At 40.8% G+C, this 22462-nt stretch overlaps 3 protein-coding genes across 3 annotated transcripts; 1 reads left to right on the forward strand and 2 right to left on the reverse strand.

The window, feature by feature from the left end:
• Positions 1–4777: 4777 nt before the first annotated feature.
• On the reverse strand, positions 4778–6015 carry zgc:101664 (uncharacterized protein LOC450064 homolog). The gene is made up of 2 exons (XM_062543676.1): positions 5885–6015; positions 4778–5680 (listed from the first exon to the last, which is right to left on the reverse strand). Exon 2 carries the CDS (start codon positions 5595–5597, stop codon positions 4851–4853), a length of 747 nt encoding a protein of 248 aa, XP_062399660.1. The 5' UTR covers positions 5598–5680; positions 5885–6015; the 3' UTR covers positions 4778–4850.
• A 217-nt stretch (positions 6016–6232) lies between these two features.
• On the forward strand, positions 6233–9715 carry srp19 (signal recognition particle 19). The gene is made up of 5 exons (XM_062543677.1): positions 6233–6391; positions 6724–6799; positions 6945–7016; positions 7104–7215; positions 8971–9715. The coding sequence occupies exons 1-5, from the start codon at positions 6354–6356 to the stop codon at positions 9099–9101; spliced, it is 429 nt and encodes a 142-aa protein (XP_062399661.1). The 5' UTR covers positions 6233–6353; the 3' UTR covers positions 9102–9715.
• Positions 9716–10890: 1175 nt separating this feature from the next.
• On the reverse strand, positions 10891–14405 carry LOC134089669 (retrotransposon-like protein 1). The gene is made up of 3 exons (XM_062544119.1): positions 14249–14405; positions 13555–13676; positions 10891–11419 (listed from the first exon to the last, which is right to left on the reverse strand). The coding sequence occupies exons 2-3, from the start codon at positions 13674–13676 to the stop codon at positions 10984–10986; spliced, it is 558 nt and encodes a 185-aa protein (XP_062400103.1). The 5' UTR covers positions 14249–14405; the 3' UTR covers positions 10891–10983.
• Positions 14406–22462: the final 8057 nt, after the last annotated feature.

Raw genomic sequence — 22462 nt, forward strand, 5'->3', positions numbered from 1 at the left:
CACTTCCACACTCGCTAGGCTCCCAGCAAACAATTAACGTTCTGCTAACTTTCACTAACGTTAGCTTTTGGTTCCCCTATGGTTCGTTTTTCAGCAACCTACTAATAACGTTTAGAGAACGTTATCTCCAGGTTGTCAAAACAAATAACGTTCCCCTAACGTTTTTACAACTAAAGAAAAAAACGTTATATTCTGGTTGAATCCCAGCAAGCAAATAACGTTAGCCGCTGGTTCTCCTGTGGTTAGTTTATCAGTAACCTTCTAATACCCTGGAGAGAACGTTAGCTCCAGGTTATCAAAGTTTCCCGAACGTTATTACAACTAAAGAAAAAAACGTTATATTCTGGTTGCATTTCTCTTTTCACACAACGTTGCTACTTAGTTGTTTTTAGGTATCTTATTTGTATAACCATATCGGTATTCTCTGGTTATGTGCGTGGGGTTGATTGATGAAAATCGCCCCATTTCTATGAGTTTCCAATTGAACACGGCCAGCAGCCACACTGCAAAGTCGGAATAATTTGTTGCAAAATCGACATATAGCCCTATTCTATTCTTCCCCCCAGAGCCTGTTGGATTGATATTCGGCCGACCAGCCAGCCCGTCAGCTAAAGGGGCCAGCGAAGCTAGGTTGAGAAACTTCCATCTCGGGTCCGTGAGTTCTGGGGTGTTGGTGTTTTAGCAGACTCAACCTCGCTAACTTTAAGACATTTGGATAACACAGAGATAAAGTTACTCACGTAGGCTGGCTGTATGGTATCGATCACATTCTTCACATCTCCATGCACTTGTTCCATTAAGTCCAATAGGCTTTAAAAAAAACACTGTATAGGGTAAACCGGGTGGAAGAGCTAGCTAGCCATAGTCCCAGGCAGGCACACAACGACTTCATGCTAACTAATCTGACGAATAGTTTTGGATTAATCCATAATCGATTAGAGTGGCACCTGAAATGCATTCATGTTTTTAAAAGCTTTATTTGTTATGCAAATATGATGATGAGGACTCTCATGAGGACTCAATGAATTCTTTCTCAAACGTTGAGACTGCATCTTAAACAGCACAATGTTCCCGGGGGAGAATTGTTTTATATTAACACGTCCAAGTTATAGCCTATGTTACTGTGCTGTTCACTCAGCCTATCCCACAATTCCCAGTCCCAATTTAAAACAAAATAAACCAAAATCCATCATAATTCTGAACCGAGGACTTTTAATGGCATACGATGCAATAAAAACAGCCTGTTTTGAATGTTGAAACAGTGTGTTAGGCTAGCGCCTGCTCTGCTTATGTTTTGATCTGACTAATCGTTTATTATAGGAAAAGACACCGTAGACAAGAAAGTATTAGACCTAACCGCATTTAAATACTTAGCTGACACTTCCCTATGGTAACAAGCCGTATTCGTCGCAGTTCAGCAAGCAGCTAATGGTAAGTGATTTGTCATGCGTGTATAATGTCATTGCCTTAGTCATCAGAGACGTTCGCTCGCCCAGGTTGCAGATAGGCTGTCGCCGCAGACGGCAAGTGTACAGCGGAGCCATGCCTCGATGTCACTATAATTCTACATATTTTTTCCCCCTTTACACTTTGTTGCTGGGAGGTTAGGGGAACGTTAATGCAACCAAATATAGTAAAGTTCCCTAAAGGGTAGGAGAACGTTCTGCTAACCAAAATAAACAACCAGAAAAAAACGTAGTATTTTCGTCAAGAAAACTTTCCTGGGGAACCTTGTGGCAACTTTCGCAACTTTCAGGCAACGTTTTCCTAACCAGGAAAAAAACGTTCTAAAAACGTTCTCCTAACCAGAAATTGTTAGCTGGGCTGTTCCATTGCATGTGATCTTGACGGCTGGAGAGGGTACTGGGAAGGTGTGTAGCCTTGTCTCTCTAGCACTCGACTTGAAAGAAAGCATTCTATGAAGGACGAGCTCTTGACTTTGAGAAATACCCGATGTATTTCTGGAAAATGGCGACGAGGAAGTGCCCTGCTAATCGGCGAAGCTAATCAGTCAAATCCTGACCCCCTGGTTTATACGTCCTCCCTCGCTCCTCGATGCCTCGATCCTCACTGATCTACATAAAGAATGATGGGGGGGAAACAATGGGATAGTCTATCCAGTGTTAGTTATAGATCAGTGGGAACGCCCCTCGAGGATCGAGCATCGAGGATCGAGGAGGCATAATGAGAGGCACCCATTGTCTAATAAGGGGAGAAGGACCACTGGCGAAATACTTCCGCATGGTACTGCAACTAGAGGGCGATCGCGAGCAAGTGATGAATGAATGGGTGGCAATGGAGCTGAACCCCCCAGTACCACATTTGTCTTTATATAATTTTTTCTCCTGAAATTGCATTAATGCATGCGATGCAGGATAACTTGACTTGACAATTAGCTGACCAATGCAATTTTCTATAAGTGTTGTTATTCCTAAAAACCCTTTCAAAGTTTTCATGTCACGTGACACAAGCGAACCACTTTACGGCCATAGACCTAAAAGAAGGTTCAGCTTCACGACGGTCGTAATCGGTCGCGATTGTCGCGAGCATCGATGAGCTAAATGCTAGCATGTTACAGGGAAAACGGCCCATCCTATGAAAAGCAGAAGGGACATGAGTGACTTTTTATTTCATTTCCAGTGGAAAACCCATACTCAGGTAGCTACTACGACAATGTACATTAAGAAATGAAGTTGTCAACTGTGAAAAAAACGAGTTCTAGCCGCTTAGCCCCATAGACCACAATTCATTTATCACTTGCTCGGCAACGCCCCTAGCGGAATTTCAACAGATTGCAGGAACAATCCGGTACAATGGAGTTAATAGGAAGTGGACCGGCTCTCCCTAAAGGGGCTCTGGGAAGACAGAGAGGGTTAAATTCCCATGGGGTTACATAGGGGGTCAAATACTTCCTTCCCTTAGAATTTAAGGAAAACATTTATTTATTTACGATACATTCTTCAATCACAAAGAAAATTTGTGTCCTTGGCAGTTTGATTTTGACTCATTTTTTTAAATTAAGGCATTAAGATCAATTGTCAAATGATGATTTTATATTCCTGTTTTAGCTTGGTATCAAATACATGTGCTCCACACTGTATATCTATGGTCAGGTTAGAGGGCGGGGAGGATGAGGAAGGCCAAGAACCATAATCTCTGATGAGATCTGAGCCACTAAAACATTGCAGTGCTGCATATCTATACAGTACTCAATGAGTAGTAGTAGCCTATAGTATTGCCTGTGGACTGTTCTGTAGGACTGTGAAAATAAAGTAGGCCTACGTTTCAAGTATTTGGGAAAAGTAGATGATAGATAGACAGATAGATAGATACTTTATTGATCCCCAATGACTTTGTATTCCTACACAGTATTTATAGTGTTCTAGGCTACTATTTGTTTGGCAGCTGAAAGATTACCAACATAAGGTCTTCTGTCTCCTGAACAGGAAACTGAAATCATAAAGATGGTCCTAGAAAATATCACCATAATAGTAGGGCAAATACAAAGAAAAATAATAGAAAACAATGAGATATTTCAAAATATTGATAGGGCAAATGTATCAATGTATCAGCTTATAGTATCTATTGTTTGTAGTACTGTTTGTAGTGTAACACTGAAAAAAAAAATGCCTAAGTCATTATGATGAATGGAGAAGAAGTGTTTCTAATTCATCATAGTGTTTTACATTGTGCACATCAGTGTTCAACTGGTTCTTATAAATGTCTAGTCATATGATGGTTTGTGTGTGTCTTTTGAGAACAAAAAAACATTTTGAGGAGAAATTACATTGTTTTGAAGGTAAAGTGTCATTTTGCAGGAGAATTGATTTTGCCCATTGTGTGTGTGCTTTTTGGATTTGTGTGTATAGTTCTGAGAGTATGAGGCATGCTTTCAGAAAATGTGTGTAAACAATCGAGAAAAACTGTAATAAATGGACTTTGAATAAATGAATTTGGGCTACTGAAGCAAGCAGTAAAGCTAAGAACCAGATATAGTTCTGCGTTGAAATATTTGTATTCATGTATTTTGGTTAATATTTAAAAAAAAAAAAAAAAAACTGATCTTTGCCCTTAAAATTCCCTGACTTTCCATGTCTGGAATAGACTTTGCAAAAGTCCATAATATTCCAGAAATTCCATGACCCGTGGGAACCATGCATCCGAATCACTATGGGAGAGAAAACCAGAAAATCATCTTGGGGTCACCAAGTCTTCAAAAGAAACTTCAAAAGTGACCTCAGCACTAAAATATTATTTAGAGGGCATGCCAGGTAAAAGCCTTCAGTGTCATTTTAATCACAAATGTAAATGGGAGGAGTTACTGAATGTTAAAGTAACTTTGTTTGGAATAATGATATATTATCAGATTAAATGAAAATTGCAATCTTAGGCAAGAAACTAGGTGGATTTAGCATAAATAGAAGAATGAAGAAGAACCCCATGCCTAATGATGTTTATGGTGAAATGTATGTGATACTGTGTGGCTGTTTTTATTCCAGAGGCCCTGGTAACCTTATTTATGTCATAATTGATTCCTCAGGTCATTGAACCAAAACATATTGGCTAATATATTATCCATGTAGGCTTCTGCTATTGCCATCTCCGTTAACTTCATGGATAAACGTTTATTTTTTTCCATTTTATGCATAATTTCAGCGAAGAATTATTCTACACATTTCTTTGAAACATCCTTGGACGTTTCAAGGAAAGTTGTGGCGTACATGTTTTACAACATATGATTTGGTCCCAGTTAGGTAAACATCAAACTAAAACAGAATCCTTAAAAATATAAATATTTTAATTGATAAATAATTTTTCAATATCATTCATTCAAAAGACACAATTCAGCCCTAACAACTGAATATGTTGCCATGTTTATGAACGGCTAAACTTAACTGTCCATTGAGATGGAACTCTGTTTTGAGAAAGTTCCCAATATATTCTCCATATATTACATCGCAGAACACCCATATCTGCGATATATTTCTCTGAAAATTTGCATTGCATGTTGGGAGTTTGGAGTGGCGCACAGCTCGAGTTATTTTTGCCCAGACTCTCTCTATGTTGCGCGGGTCACAGTTCACTTCACCAATTATCCATTTGGCTCTTTGGCGTAGTTCAAGACCGTATCTTTCAATGATCATTTGGAACGGTTTCGAAAGTGTCTGAGTGTTCTCGCTGAATTTTGTACCTGAGGCGAAGACACTCCATGACCGCCTAAACGTCTTAGGTGCATTTTCAATCTCCTCTGATGTCTTTACATAGTCGCAAGCTTCGGCACATTCCAAAAGTGTCACCTGAGGCTTCTCGCTAAGACCTTTGTTCCCTCTACACAGAGAAATGGGCTGCACATGTCGTTCAGTAAACGACAACGATGGCTCCGAGGACGGTTGGTGTGAGAGCAACCTCTTCAAGTCCTCCGCCAGAACAATTGGTGCTCTCTTCAGAGGTCTGATGGGCAGGTATTGGTCCTCATGCGTTGGAAACCATGGCCTATAGACGGGTAGCACACGGCGAGGAAAATCCTCTAGTGCCCTCTCAGCAAATGTGACCATGTCGTTTAGACCATTTTTCTTGTAGTGCAACACTACATCCATTCAACTTTTGATTTGTGATTTGATTTCTGGCCACTGACGGTCGGGAGCAGTGTTGATTCAGTTAGCCATCTGAGGTAAGCTTCCTGTAACATAATGACATAAAGATTTAGAAGTAGGCTAGTTCGTTGAGTAACATTGTCTGGCAGGCTAATACAGTGTTTGCAATCTCCGAACGTTAGTTGAGTCAGTGGTATGATCGGTACGGGTCTCGGGACTCAGGTCTCTGCTGTAAAGAATTCAGCTTTCACAAAATCGTACTTAAAAGGGGCAGATGTTTGCATATTTACCTGAGAGATCTACCCGTTGCGCTGCTGTTGTTATTGTTGCTGCCTGTCTCTTTGCGTCTTCTTCTCATCCTTTCTGCTATGCCGCCCGACTGAGCGAGAAGGCTAACGTTAGGCTTCCCTCTACTGGAGGACCAGGGACGACCCATAGACTCTTAAAATGGCTATCAAGATAAGTGGAAAATAATCAGACTATCACTATAATTATTTTCCATTTTAAACAGATTTATTTACCATTGTAAAAAAAATGAAGGAAATTACCAAGCAGAGGCGCAATTATCAGTTGTACAGACAGGTAGCTGCTATGTCTCCACAACAGAAGGTGGCGATGATGTACAATTTAACATGTAATCTATGTAGAGGATGGAGAATCAGTACAGTGCCGTGCTCTCTGGTCTTGTGCTGAAAAGCTACGTGTACTTACCTAGCTAATGTTAGCGTCGTTTATGGTTGTTTCTTTGGTTGAATACAAATGGCTCATTTGACAACAAATCCAAATGACAAAGAAAGGTTGGTTAGAATTATTTGAAGTTGTACACACTGGGATGTATGTCTTAATTATAGCATTACTTTGCAGCCGCTATGAGCTAGTTGGACAGCTGGCTAGCCTGTTGGTAGACTAGAAATTCTCTCCTATAATGTAATCCGTTCTGTTATAGGGTTGACTTGTAGGCTACTTTTATTAGTTAACGATGTGCATTGTAATGGCTTGCTGCTGTTTTCATGAAGCTCAAAGTAGTTGATATATTCTTTGAGTGCCATCACTAGTCGAGCAAACGTTGGTTTTGGAGTTGAAGGTTTACTGTGTAACCTGACCACCTACTCGTTCTCATTTGTTTCAGATTTATTTGCATATACCCTGTATATATCAATAGCAAGAAAACCTTAGCCGAGGGCCGCAGAATACCCACAGACAAGGTGAGGAAACACCTCGACTCTGAATCAGCTGTGGATGGGAAATGTTGTTGTCATTAGCCTACGAACGATATCCAGTTTGCTGGACACTCCAGTAATGTAAGAATTGGCAATTGTCTGGAAGCATTCACTTGTTTTGTTATTCTAGGCTGTTGAAAACCCCTCATGTGCAGAGATACGGGATGTTTTAACAGCGGCAGGATTAAATATTCTGGTGGAGGTGAGATATAACTGACATTTCTCTTTGGAATGTAAACGCATGGAACAGGCATAATGTTAACTTGTAATGCTGTGTGTGTTTTTCTAGAACAACAAGATGCACCCTCGTGAGTGGAACAGGGATGTACAGTTCAGGGGAAGAGTTCGTGTCCAGATCAAAGAGGAGGATGGAAGTATATGTCAAGAGAAATTTTCCTCACGTGAGTGTGGTTGTCTTGTGTCTTTGGGGCCTCACCTAGTCTGGCTATCGTCATACTAAGCTCAATCTTTTAAGACTGAACATTAGTCTTTGGAGTCTGCGCTTTATTTGTACTGTACAAGAGGCGTGATCAATGGGCATAGTTCACACGACTCTGTATGCTTGGATCATCCCTCAACCAATCAGACCAACGATCCAGGTGCGCCTGCTGGATAAGCCAGTTTGTGATTGGACCCAGCAAACGTGGACCGGAAGCAGGAGAGATAGATGTGCAGGTTTCCAGCCGCAGGGCCAAATCCAAATCGTCGGCAGATCAGGGGCCTATTGCACAAAACTAGGATAAGGGATTAACCCGGGATATCTTGGTTATCCTGGCTCAATTTATCCGTGATCCAGTTGCACAAAAGCGGGATAGGGGGCAGCAGGATATGTTATGGTATAAGTTACCATGGCGATTTATTCTGTGGAGCTAGCCTGCTCCTGACCAGGCTCACAGCCAAGATAAATTGATCCTAATGGTAATTACATAATCTGATTGGTTCAGCTAGCTGTCATTCAAATGAGACCTCCACGTGATTTTTTTTTAAAGAGCTGTAGATTCCATTTATATATTATTTGCAACATGCATTTACTCGCAAAACACAGCAGAATGTCTGCCTAATACCATATGGATGTCATTTAAATTATGGTGGCCTTATAATTAATAACATAGCCTACTCGTTGTTTGCTTCTTTTTTGACAGATGTTTGATGAATAGGCTGCTGTAGTAGTTGATTGGAAGTGGAGGGGACATTTTTCGAAGGTGTTTTGAACTAATTCGGCTTTAAAGACAAATTAAGATACTTTGTGCATCTTTGCGGTGGCAAAGCGCTTCCTAATGACGTTGCGTGCCGAGACAAGGAAGCTCTCACACACGTGGGTGCATACGTAAATTTGCTTTCGGTTGATCTGCCACACCTACTCCCGCTATGTAACAGAAATAATCATGATCCCCCATCCAAAAAAGTAAAACTTTACCTCGTTGTTAGTCTATATCAAAAGCGGTTATTCACTTTGTGTGCAAGACGCTATTTTTCGCGTCTTTTTTATTCCAACCGTGAGTTATTTGGGGAGAAACGAGAACGCGCACACATACCGGATAACTTACACCTGGCTTGATGAATCCGTGTCTGCTTATCCTGGATTGGTCTTTGTGCAACCAATTAAGCTGGTATGCTCTTGTTTTGGATTCAGTGATCGCAGCTCAGTAACTTATCCCGGATATCTTAATTCTGCTTTTGTGCAACGGGCCCCAGGCTGGGTTTACCCAAAATCTACATCCAACTGTGTGAAAAGATGTATACACCTGCTGACTCAAATTATTGACTTAAGCAGAATTAAATGTCCAAACGGGAAAAAATCAGATTGATTAGATATCTATTAAGAGGAAACATGAGGAAGAAAGGGTTAATAGATAAATAATCGATAGCTTGCTTGAATATGCTGCACATGCAACAAACAGAATGTCAGTGTGTAAAGCATATCATGGAAGTCGTAGAATATTGTCAGAAAAGTCAAAACCTCTGTATTTGGGATCGGTTAACCAGCAGCAATTTTGCCACCACACTTAGCTATAGTCTGCTGCTTCCATCCCATGTACACCCACAGTCACTCACCTACTCTATGAATGTTGATGATGTTGCCAGTATGTACTCCTGGGCTTGCACATTCTTTCTTTTTCTGGACGATTAGAAACGTTCTGTTCTCATATTCACAGGTAAAGACGTGATGGTTTACGTAGCAGAGATGATCCCAAAGTTGAAGACAAGAACACAGAAGAGTGGAGGTGGGGACACAGGAGCACAGCAAGGAGAGGGCGGGAAGAAGGGCAAGAAGAAGAAGAAGTAGAGCACGTGACCGTGGTTGTGATTTTGGGGGTCTTCTGGAGTAGTCGTCCTCAGGCAAAAAGGCTGTTTGTTTTTTTTATTATTATTAGATTGTTGAGGATTGATGGTTCATTTTGTGTGCACTTTCACTGTTTTGGTTTTGGTATAGTTTCTCTATAAGTTGCATCTGAATTTGTCATCTGCAAACAAAATGACCACAGTGAAAGACTTCAAAGTATTGCCATGACCGGGAGCAATAACCACATCCTTATGTATGTTTCAACATGGGGAAAATGGCAAAACTCCCACTTTTTCTTTACTCCTTTCTTGTGTTATATTTACTTTTTAATAAGGAACGGAAGAGGCAAATTCTTGTGTTACTGAAAATAGTGTCACTACTGAACCATGTGATAAGGACACAATTGCGTGGCAATGAAAGGTAGCAGGACCTTTAAATTATAGCTGCACATAAAAGGTTGTGGCCACATATTTGTATTCCACACGATTTAAGGACAAGTGACTGTGCTTCATTTTCATCAACATAGTATTACCTCTCCTCTTCCATTGCAGATAATGTGTGAAAGGATGTCTGATTTAATACGGTAAAGCAGTCATTTAATAAAGGATTCACAAATACCGAATGAATTGACAATTTTTTTGTCATATTGTTGTGAAAAAATTGCCACCAGATTCTTTAAAGGAACACTTCACTGTTCAGTTCAGCTCAGGTGTCCCTGTACACACTATGCAGTGCACAGAGGGCCATGGGTGTCCAGAACACTAAGGAGTGCTTTCACAACTTAACCTTAGTGAGACTGCATTATGATCGTGAACAACATCCTTGATTAAACCGGTCAAAGCCAGGTATCACACACTGTGTCAAAATGCAATAAGCAGGCCAGTGTCAAGCCACTCTGGGACAACTAATAATGGGGGTTCAACATGGATTTGCTTTTGTATAATAAGAGTATGTTACTCTGTCACTGGTATTACTTTCAGAACTCTAAGACTGTTTTGCTGTTGTGATTAATAATACCACAGCCTCTCACCTGTGTGCGAGGTAAACATTCCCATCACGTCAGTGTAAATCAGACCCCTCTGTCTCGTGACAGCACCTGTCAGCACAGCCTCCAGGCTCCATATTTTAAGTTTATTATTCTGGAGTGCGGGCATAAACACGTTGGGGCATTCTGGCAAGCCAGCGTGGGCTGAGAGAGTAGTCTGTCATGTCCTTCACACCACCTGTTGCACTCACAGCTCTGTGAGCCTCCCTCTGGTGCAACGGCAGCACCCACATATTGCACAGATAGTCCCTGTGCCAACAGCATGATTTGAGTCACGCCTGACTGCTCATTATAATCTTTATTTAGTACGGAAGGAGAGTGCTGTCTACAGTGTGTCCTTAACCCCAAATGCAGTTTACCCTGGCTGTTATGTTTTTAATAAAGACAACCCACTGTTAACTTTATAGAGAAAATTCAGGACACCCGCACTGGTCTCATACATGTGTGAACAAAGACAAAGTGCTGATATTGGATGGTTACATATTCATTACTGGCTGTAAATCCATCACTGTTCGCCTGTTGTCAAGAGTTTGATAGTTTATATGTACCCATACATATCTCCTTGCTGCTGACAGTTGGGTGGGATACTAGCTGTCCAGTGCACATAAATATATTTGTTGGTGTCCTTTTAAAACAACAATTTGGATGAGGTCTCACCTATTGTAATGCCACCTACAGTAGGTCCACACAGACTTGTTAATTATCAAAAACAGTTCATATTATGAAGCTCAAAGGGCGTGAAAGAAGACTATGCAACTGACTATTACAACTGTATAATTTATTGGGAATGGCAGGCATTTGTGTTCATCACTAGTGGGGGTAAAGCGAGAAGGAAGAGGCTCACTCCTGCTCTGTCGGCTCGATCTCCATTTCTGGCTTCTCGGTCTGCATCTCCTCTGAGTCAACCTCCCCGTTCAGTGTAATCTCAACGTCCTGCTCCGTGTCTTTTGGCTCATTCCCCCCACTCTCCTCATTCACCTCCGTCACTTCTGTCTCCTCCACTACATCAGTCTCCTCCTGTTCTTCCGAGTTCTCATTTGGTTCCTCCTCTCCATTCTGCTCCATCTCCTCCACGTCCTCTGAGTTCTCGACCTCCTGCGTCCCATTAGCTTCCCTGTTGTCTTTCCCTTCATCGTCCTCTCTCGCTTTCTTCTCCTCCCTCTGCTGTAATTCCTCCAGCTGCTTCTCTGGCTTGGTTCTCTTCAGGCGTTCCTCGTTGAAGGTCTTCAGATGTTTGGTTCGGGCCTCCATTCTCCAGAGCCATTCATCTCTCAGCCTGAAGCAGTCCAAGCAGTATCGAGTCAGGACATCTCAAAAGTGTTTTAGAAACAAATATTGGTCAACAATTACTACACTTATAAAAACAATAAAGCATGATTCTCGAAAAAAAAACATTGATATAGTTTCCATTTCTGATTTTAAGTCAGTGGATATTAGTGGATTGCTATTTTTGATAAAGTTTCCATTTCTGCTATAAATCAAACTTTTAGAAGATCATTATTTTGGAATCAATTGTTTAGATGAACACAATCTGGTGGTCTCACATTAAACCTGACTTCTTTTACTATCTGATTCAGCTCAAATGAGTAAGCCTGCTGCTTTCACAACAGAATGGTGTTAGTGGGCAGTTCTTTTCTCTGCATCAGGCACTCAGTAGGATGACTCTTATCTTTGGCACCTTCTTCACATTGATGTGGATTATTACATTTGGATGTTGCAGTGGTGGATAATCCTCTGACCTTAAAGCTTTGAGGGAGGCGAGGGCTATTGTATGACACCTACGGGAGACTGAGCTACCAAAAATGTTCCAATGGACTTTGCTGATCCGCAGTGGATGCCATCAGTCCTCAGTGGCCTTTTCCCAGATCCAGCTTTACCCTTCCCTAATTGTGTTTCATAATGCACCTTTGTCCTTCATAAAACATACGTAAAGGTTTTTTATATAAAAAATGAAAGACTACTTTGCCCATTTCTTGAATCCTACTTACAATATTTTACATTTCTACATTTTAATTGAAAGAAGCATCTGATTTCAGCATTCTTATTTCAGTCCCCTTCCGAGGCATTGCTGTATGAAACCAATTAGTTGGTGGAGTTTAATTACATTGATATAATTAGGAAGGGCACCAGCTGTTGGGAAGCTCAATGATTTTGAGGCATTTTACAACAACTTTAATTTCTTGTGTATAAGCCACAGGACAACGCAAGTTACGCAAGTTAAAAGAAACAAAACCATATCAATACTATATTAACTATAATATTTTGCAATATCAAGTGCAAGTAGCAAGTCATGGCTAATACAGTAGGTGGGAAATTACGGTAGTTTGCTTCTGGTTCAAAAGCAATTTTTGAACAAGTTAGGTGAATGCAGCTCAAAAAGACTGTGAAAGTACATTGGTTGCTGCTACTTTTTCATTTTGAACAAACAAAATGAGATACATCTTTCAACCGCGTCCAGCACCCCATAATTGTACCTTAGCAACCAGGAAGAATGTACTAACATAACTAGGTATCAACCTTACTATGACATGATGGTGGGTATGCAGATCCTCTGTGAAAAAAAACAAACAAACAAACAAATTTTATTGGTATATGTCGCCGATGTGGAAATGGAACAACAACAGGGCTCACCACACACCAGCTTGAGGTGGAGGGTGAGGGAATCAAACAGTCAATTACACTGGGGGAGGATTAGGAGGCCAGATGGAATGAGTCAGGTTGACCGCAGGAGAGCCCTTCTTGGTGATGAGTGCCATGGGACCTATAGTGACCTCAGTGAGTTAGGACTTCGGTTTAACATCTCATCCAAAATGTACAATGACTATGTCTGAAATTCAGCCAATGTACTTTCATTGTCTATTTCAGAATCAATATAAATATGTAACAGAATAACAGGGATAATTAACAAAAAAAATAATTATGTCCTAGTGGATGCATGTAAACTCTTATGGTACTGAACTGTACAGACAGGAGACTGAGCCTGGTGGAAAAGGAGCTTATCACGTCATACTTGGGACTATTTTGGACACATGAGAATGATCAGGGGACACACTAGTGCTGCACACTAGTGCCATGATGTTTTACACCTAAGCCTTCATCCCACAGCGAGATTTCCTAAACCATTTTTAAACTCCACCCAAACACAGAAGCACAACGGCAAATAATTATCATAAGGCTGGAAAACAGTGACTACAACAAACACTCATCCATTATGATGTTTTCTCCAGCAATATACCTGTACAAGATACTGCAGTGATAAAATGTAATTATTGATATGGGATATACTGCACATATCAAATATGACCTTTAGACCAGTCTTCCCATCTGGATTCCTACAATGTGAAGAGCACTGTATCCTCTCTAGCTCTGTTGGTGGCATAGTTTAATGAAGGGAAAAGCTAATGGACCTACTTGCCCAGGGCGCTCTTCTTCATTCTGCTTTCCTCAGTCTCGCTTACATGGGAGTGCTTATCAATGCGCTGCTCCCAGAATGACTTAATGATCAGTTTCTCATGGATTAATGCCAAATTCATCTGAAAGCAAGAGAGAAATGGGTACACTGATGAGTTGATATTCTCATAGGCATAGGAAAGTGTGACTACACTGCTCTTTTGCTCTGGGAAAGTGTGAATATAGCCAACATAGTTGCCACAATGGAAAGTGGCAGAGTTCCAGTCTAACTGGAAAGCAAAGGGAGCAGTGGCACCCAACAGATTTTAAACCTGTCATCATATCAGGTATTTATATCAGAATCAAATTAATCACCATGTACTAAGGGCTTGTGTGGCCACACTTTGCCTAGTGTTACAGGATATGCAGCCACTTTCAAAAGTTATGACATCAGAATTCTCTAGGTTGGGTAGTAATTTCACTTACAAAACAGGCAGCCGCAGACATAATACCTAATCAAGTCCTTTACAATGTAATTTCTGTCACTATGCCATCAGACAATCAAAAATACATTCTTTGGGTTTTGTTTGTAAAATGTTTTGTTTTGTAAAATGGTGATTTCAACGACATTCAAAAAATGGTATAATGCAAAGTGTGCCGTTAATTGAGAATGTCAGAAAGTTGAAAAAAACAAAAAACAGGCAATTTAACTGACCTTTTCCGTAGACTGAATTCCACTTGCCTAGCAACTGTCTCTGCCTCAAGGTTGCTGTGGCTACTGTCAAGGCAGTGTTGTCCAGCACTGAGCACTGGCCCTTTGAGGATTAGAGGAGATGTGTCCACGGCACTGCAGTGCATCATGACCCCTTCAGAGGAGCGCGGCGAGGCGTGATGAAACAGAGCCATTCCTGCCATTGTTCGCCACATTGTGTATCTGGTGACATTTTGGATTTAGACTGCCCACAACAATGCTGTTCTACCTACCAATGGGTGCCACCTCTCTTCATGGGCCAGCCCCTCGGCACACACACAAACAGTGGATCAGGCATGCACAGCGCCCCCTCCTCACCCACACACACACACACACAGAGTACGGGGAGTAGAGATACTGTCATAAGCATAGATTCACACACACACACACACACACACACACACACACACACACACACACACACACACACGCACACACACTCGCACAAGCGCACACACACAGTACGGGGAGTAGAGATAATGTCTGTCAAAAGCACAGATATTCACACACACACACACACACACACACACACACACACACACACACACACAGTGTGGGAGAGATGCTGTCTGTCACCAGCACAGATTCACTCATACACACACACACACACACACACACACACACACACACACACACACACACACACACACACACACACACACACACACACACACACACACACACACACACACACACACACACACAGTTGACTCTGGTGCATCAGAGATAGCAACTTGTCCAAGCATAACATTAAAACAAATCAAATGTCCTCATTGAACTGTACATGGATTACTGTCTTCATTCCCTAACATGCGCTCAGCACATTTATATTAATCTCATATGCTTTATCAGGAGTCTGGAGAGATTAAGACAGTATCGCTGCACACTCACACTGACTCCATCATAGACACCATCTCTTAACACACCCATCCATGGACACTCACACACACAGGCCTTGTCATTGATACCACCCCAAATACTCTCTTGTAGTGCCACTAGGGAAGCCTGGGCATGCCTGACACAACTACGTCAGGCCATTTGACTAGCACATACCAAGACCTGTGAAGCAGACAGGGACAGACAGAGACAGAGACAGAGAGAGAGAGAGAGAGAGAGAGAGAGAGAGAGAGAGAGAGAGAGAGAGACAGACAGAGACAGACAGAGAGAGAGAGGCAAAGCAAATCTCTGTTGGTGCTTTTGGATCTTGGGTTACCAAAGTCAACAACTGATGCGTGTATCATGTTCTCCTCCTTGTCCAGAGGCACACAGTCGACCTTACACATGCCGTGAGACAGATACTTTGATTCAGGAGTGATGGTTTACACAACAATGGTCATATTTGTGCCTCCAGTGAAAAACAAAATGTCTCTTTGCTATAATCCCAGATGACATATCTCTATTTATCAAATCTGATCTGCAACAAATTGATTGTCTAATCTTGAGGAAGGATGACAAGCCCAATGTAAAAATAGCTTTTGAATTTCCCATCTGACGAACACACTGATGCAAGAGCTTTCTCAGGAGGCCATAGAACATCCAAAAACTGTCACGCACGCATTCCAAATTAACAATGAAGACTATCAACAATGCACATGCGCCAATTTCAATATCTCACAGCTGTCACAGCAGACGCGAGAGAAGCAACTACAAAAGTCTATTTGTGTCTGGGGATGGGTTGTAGAGGGGGAGGAGTGTGGAGGAAGGATGGCAAAGGGCATTGTCTGTTATGGAAACTAATCCATTCCACTTGTCGTTAATGTAAATGACCATAGTGTCAAAGAGTAGCCACAATACGTTTGTGAGAAAGCTTTAGAGTGCTCTGGAAAATGTGGACCCGGACGCAAATGCAATAGTAGCATGCCTGACATTTCAGTATCTCTGGGCATGATATTTTCTAAGCCTTGGGTCTTAACCATAGGTCAAACAGAGATTGACTGGGGCTTCTATTTTGGAACCCCACAGAGCTCTCACAAGATCTTCATAAATACGCTATCAGTTTCAACAACTGATTATCATGGCATTTGTTGCACCCTGATGTACTCCAGATAATCAAGGCCTAACACGCCTTAAAAAAAAAAAGTGCTTCGGAAACATCTAGGAGTTCCTGCAATTACTGTTCTACAATGTGTGAATCCTTCCCAATCAGTTGTCAAATTATAAAATTGCATTATAGATAATTTGTCATCCTGCATTTTTTCTTAATTGTCTGACGGCAGTCACTAAAGTGAGCAGAAGTGGTATAAAGTAAGACAGAAGACAGCATCTTGTGTGTCATCTGCCAAGTATCTCCACAGGAAACACAAGCTGGGTCACCTCATCCTTTAGGACTGCCATCCATCTCTGCCATGCTGTGTTAGCGTTAGGCTGGAGCCCCTGCTCTCCTCTCTGCCCTCGTGGGTGACCTTGATGAGCAGCTCTAGAGAGGCCTGCCCCCATAGATATATCTATGCCTGCCCCGGCCTCCCATCCTTCAGGACCGGCCTTGAGCTCCCACAGCTTAAACCGGATCTGACAGAACTCACTTCAAAGAGCCTTCTTCTTCATCTGCAGTACATCTGCTACTCTTCTCAGCAGACAGACCAAGTAGTCCGTGAGCCAGAGGGGTTGGTCGTTACCGAAAAAGTGGCAAAGGCTACCATACCTTTTCTGAAAGCCTGGAATCTCAGCTTTTCAATGATGTATGATGGCCATCTGACAAGAGTAGCTGTTTTGAGTTAAGACACATAATGTAAACTAAGGTTGAAGAAATGATGCGTATAAATCAAGCAGAACACTGAAATACTTTATTTTGTTATGTTTGGCATCATTTGAAAGGGGAGACTCTGAGCTTTCATTTAAATCATTTTGTGAACATTTTGGATAAGTACTGTACAGCCAACCCTGGAGCTCTTCAAACCTTTAATCACACGCTTTTTCCTGCCATTTCCCTGCCATCTTTTGTATTTTAAACCTGTGGCACCTGGGAGCATCAGAGAAACAAAATACAAACACTGAAATACTGGCATGACCCTAAGGATTCAGAAAATGTATCATTTACCCATATTATCTGATTTGGAGGGGATGATTTTCCGTCTTATATCAGACATGGCGTTTTTTCAGACATAAACAGTAGTGTATTACCCTTAAGGTTAATTTGTTGATATGTCGAGTTGAAAGTCTGAGGTAAATATATTTGAAATAATAATTATTGATACAGATCATTTTTAAAAACAACAACACACTGACATGAGGAGTGACACAGTCCCTCTTGCATGAGCAGGACAGAAACTTAAGTACTGCTTGTGGACCAATGGAGACATTGAACCAGTCTATGGAGAGCTGCAAGTCACCATCTTGGTCCAGTCTAGACCACCCATGCTCAACTGGGGAAGGAACTTCAGGGTTGTTCTCGAGGCATCTTCTCCAGATAGCACCTTGATAGTTAGCTCTGAGACCGTGCTTCCTGAGAGAATCCGAGCATGGAGTTAACTGCCAGGATTCTACGCCTCTCTTTGCACAAAAAAAGTGCATACTTCATTTAATTGATGGTGATTTTGGACTTGGAGCTGTACATTTGACATGTGAACTCCTTTAAGGCTGCGTACAACTCAGGTGTCATTGCCCAGTCTGCCCCAACCTTCTGAAAGGTCTCACAGAAGTTTTCATTTTTCTGAAAAAGTTTTAGGGCTGACACTTTACCATGGCCTGCAAATGCACTTACAGTATCGCAGCCTGTGTATACGTGTATTTTCTTGCCTGAGAACAAGGCATTCATTTTTTAATGTAAATTCCAAGAAAGTGGGGACCTGATATAAATGATATGTGGTGGATATGTATTAAGGACCTTTTTAGCTATCTAAAAATGCTGAGAATGCTGAATAACAACTTTTTCAAAATTATCTGTATCAATAATTATTATTTAAAATATACCTCAGACTTTTAACTCGACATATCAACAAATTAGCCTAAGGATAATAGTACACTACTGTTTATGTTTTTGAAAAAACGCCATCTCTGATACAAGACTGTAAATCACCCCCTCCAAATCAGATAATATGGGTAAATGATACATTTCCTGAATCCTTAGGGTCATGCCAGTATTTCAGTGTTTGGATTTTGTTTCTCTGATGCTCCCAGGTGCCACAGGATTAAAAGACAAAAAATGGTAGGGAAATGTGTGTGATTAAAGGTTTGAAGAGCTCCAGGGTTGGCTGTACTTATCCAAAATGTTCACCAAAGGATTTAAATGAAAGCTCAGAGTCTCCCCTTTAAAATGATACCAAACATAACAAAATAAAATATTCCAGTGTTCTGCTTGATTTATACACATTATTTCTTTAACCTTAGTTTACATTATGTGTCATAACTCAAAACAGCTACTCTTGTCAGATGGCCATCATACATCATTGAAAAGCTGAGATTCCAGGCTTTCAGAAAAGGTATAGCCTTTGCCACCTTTTTGGTAACGGTTTCCATAATTTGAGGCCCTGGCTCACGGTCTAAAGGCACTCTGCTAAATCAGACAACAGCAAGCAATGCAAGCAATACAAAAATAAAATAAATGTCAGCTTGTATTTAAGTGTAGGCTACATACATGCACTCTGTGTGGATGACTCCAGGTTGCAGGTTAACTTTGTTTTCATTTAACACTGTAAGACCGATCTGAGTAGCCTGACTGCTGATATTCCAGCCACCCCAAGGCCACGCCAAGAACATCTCTTTCAACTGGTGTTGGGCTGCAAAGCCGAGGCCTCCTCTTGTGAGAGAGACATTAAGCATCTGTCAACAGCTTGGAAGATGAAGTTACCTTACCTCTAGGACAATCAGTCAATGCCACCCTCTTCTGTTGAAGTTAAAGCAACAGTGTTGTTTTTGTACCTTGAAATAATGGCATTACACAAAAATGTTTACACATAAATAATGATGCACATATAAGCATACAGTGGCTATAGAAAGTAATCATACCCATTTGAAATAGCTACTTTCTTTGTTTTACAGCCTGAAATCAAAACCCATTTTAAAAAATAATTTTCCAGTTTTATTTACAAATTTAGCTGTACAACATTAAAATAATGGAGAAAAAAAGGCAACAGTTCTGAAAATTAATTTAAAAAAAATGAAAAACTAGAATAACGGGGTTGGAAAAGTCATCATACCCCTGACTAACTACTTTGTTTCCTTTTAGTTTAAATACAGCCATCAAATGGTTTGGATATGTCTCTGTTAGCTTTGCACACCTCGATTGGGGAGTATTTGCCCAATCTTCCTTGCAGAAATGTTCAAATTCAGTCAAATTCCACAGGGAACGACGATGGACTGCTCTCTTCAATTCAATCCACAGATTTTCTATAGGATTTAAAGGGACACTTCACCGTTTTTTCATTTTTCCGAACGGAGTGGCGTAGTCGCCAGCGTACCCATGGCAACAAAGAACAACAAATTTACAAAATAACAAGACAAAAGATGCCAGACGGAGCAGCGTAATCGTCTGCGTACCCGTGACACCAAGACATACAAAGATAGACACCAAACAAAAATAACACATAATAAAATAACATAGATTAACAAAAACACTTGTCCCAAAAGGCAAAGTTGGCATAATCGCCAGTAGGCTACTCGTGACACAGACATACAAGACAGACAAATAAACAAAAGTCAAATAAATAATAAAACAAACAAAAACAATATATTTTAAAAATAAAATGTGGTGCATTTGTAAACAGGTAAGAGGGATAATATATTGTGTGGCGCAGTAATATCCTCACTCTTGCACTTTCAGTTTCACTTTAGAGTGAGGATATCACTGCGCAGAGTGCTCCCAATGTTATTCCGCCATACAATATAGTTATCACTCCTGTCCTTCCTTGATACCAATACCCAGGCCTTATGATGGGTTCTGACTTGGCTCTATGTCAGCTTTTAACTCGGTGAGGTTGTGTTCCCACATTGCAGCCTAATGAATGAATGAATGAATGACAGACGGCGATTGTTTACATCGATCTCGTAGCAACCGGAAGCAAAGCCCACAATTTATGGTATAAAATCCTCGCCATTAGTTTTGTGTGACAAACTTAAACGAAATATTGACTTCTGGTAATCCCTCCCTATCTCTTTGGTTTGAAGGGTCAATGCTGTCAAGATGGTTGTGTTGCCTCAATTTCTTTTTCTCATCCAAGGAGTCCCATTTTACATACCACAATCATACTTTAAGCAACTACTGTAGGTTCAATAATCACGCCCTTCATATGGAGCTACAAAACAGTGCGTATAGCAAAAAAGCATCTGTGTAAGCCAAAGATGGAGGGAGGCTTTGGTCTACCTCTTTTCAAACTTCATCATTTGGCAACTCAACTGTCCACCATTGCTTGGTGGGAAAATGGCCCTACAGCCGACTCAGATGATTGTCTAGCCTGGTTAACATTGGAACGGTCCTTATGCTGGAGCACATCACCCTGTTAAATAGTCCCACCAAAGTAAACAAAACAGCTTACAGCAGCAGTATTATCATAGGTAACACCCTGAAAATATGGGGTCATATCAAGCGATACATGCTTATTAGGATAGCCCAATATGCAATAATCATGCTTTTACTCCTGGCATGAGTGACTCTGTGTTTTTGTTGTGGCAACAGAAGGGGATCAGACTTAGATTCACTGTAGAAGTTACTTTTGCTTCTTTTGCTCAGCTTCAGAATTTGTATGGCATCCCAGGGTCCAACCTATTCAGATACTGGGTCATTCCACGCCAAATCAACCAGAGCCCACGCACTTGCGTCTCAAAAAAATCTGAAAAAAATACCATGTGTGCCTATGTTACCCAGGAGACACTCTGTAAAATGTTTTTGTGCTAAGATCAATACTTTTCAAGTAACAGCCAGTTTTACAGGGGGAGGGGGGTGTCAAATTTGTTCTGCCTCTTTTTTTTGTCAAAGTTCACAAGCTCATTGCTCAAGAACTAGAATCCATAGGAGGCTCAAATTTTGCAGGCTGGTGCATAAATAGGAATAGTATGCAGTAAAATCATTACGAGTAGTCTGGATGATCCTGCATGGTCAAAGCAGTCCCTCAAAGTTGATCAACATTTTATTGGAGTTTTTGGCTGTGTTCTGTTTAGGCCTTCAGAAGACACATTTTTACTCAACATAGACTCTTGGGTTTTTTTTCTTATTGAGATAAGTAGAAACACTCTCCGAAAAAGCAATGAAGAGAAAAGAAAATCCATCAGGGACTGAACAGCAGACCTCACAAGTTTGAAAAATAAATTTGGATCTCATATTCAGAGCATCCTAACACCTTGTGGGAATATACAAAGATTTTTTTTATTTTTTTTTTCGTTAATCTGCATTACCTCTTCTTTTTAAAAACACCAATTTGACTTGTCTTATGCAAATCTTTCTTTTTCATTTCCCACCCTGAACAAGGGCAAAATGCACCATAGAGATCTATTGAGAGATTTGTTTTGTATAGAGTAACCACTAGGTGCCACTAAAATCACTGAATCACTGAAATTGCCGGGTGGGAACAAAACATATTGATCTCAATGGTGCATTTTGTCCATGTTTAGGGTGGAAAATGAAAAAGAAAGATTCGCATAAGACAAGTCAAATTGGTGTAAAACTGGCTATTACTTGAAAAGTATTGATCTTAGCACAAAAACATTTTATAGAGTGTCTCCTGGGTAACATAGGCACGCATGGTATTTTTTTCAGATTTTTTTGAGACGCAAGTGCGTGGGCTCTGGTTGATTTGGCGTGGAATGACCCTACTTTCAAATACGTGAATTCGCCAAAACGCATATATCTAATTACCCAAACAAACCTTGCCATGACACTCTCAACTCCATCAATGCATTTGACCCTGTCAGTCAAGGGGCGGTCTCATATCTCATCAGTTTGCTAAAGCTTACGCCTAAGGAATCCTCTTCACATAGACATGGGCCAGTGAGTTAAATGAGGAAATAGGTGAGGGGTTTTGGGAACAATGTCTGGCAAATATTAATGATTGTTCAGTGAATGTCCGACATAACTTGATACAGTTTGCAGTTTTTCTCAAATGCTAAAACACAAAAGCCAATCCTCTAAACCAAATGACCAGTTGTCTAAACACATCTACTAAATCTAGCCATATTTTTTCAATACCATAAACACATTTCACAAGAAGACACAATTCACAAAACACAATCCTCCGTTCTCATAAATCT

Source organism: Sardina pilchardus, chromosome 8, assembly GCF_963854185.1.
Source record: "Sardina pilchardus chromosome 8, fSarPil1.1, whole genome shotgun sequence".
In the NCBI taxonomy this organism is placed as follows: domain Eukaryota; kingdom Metazoa; phylum Chordata; class Actinopteri; order Clupeiformes; family Clupeidae; genus Sardina; species Sardina pilchardus.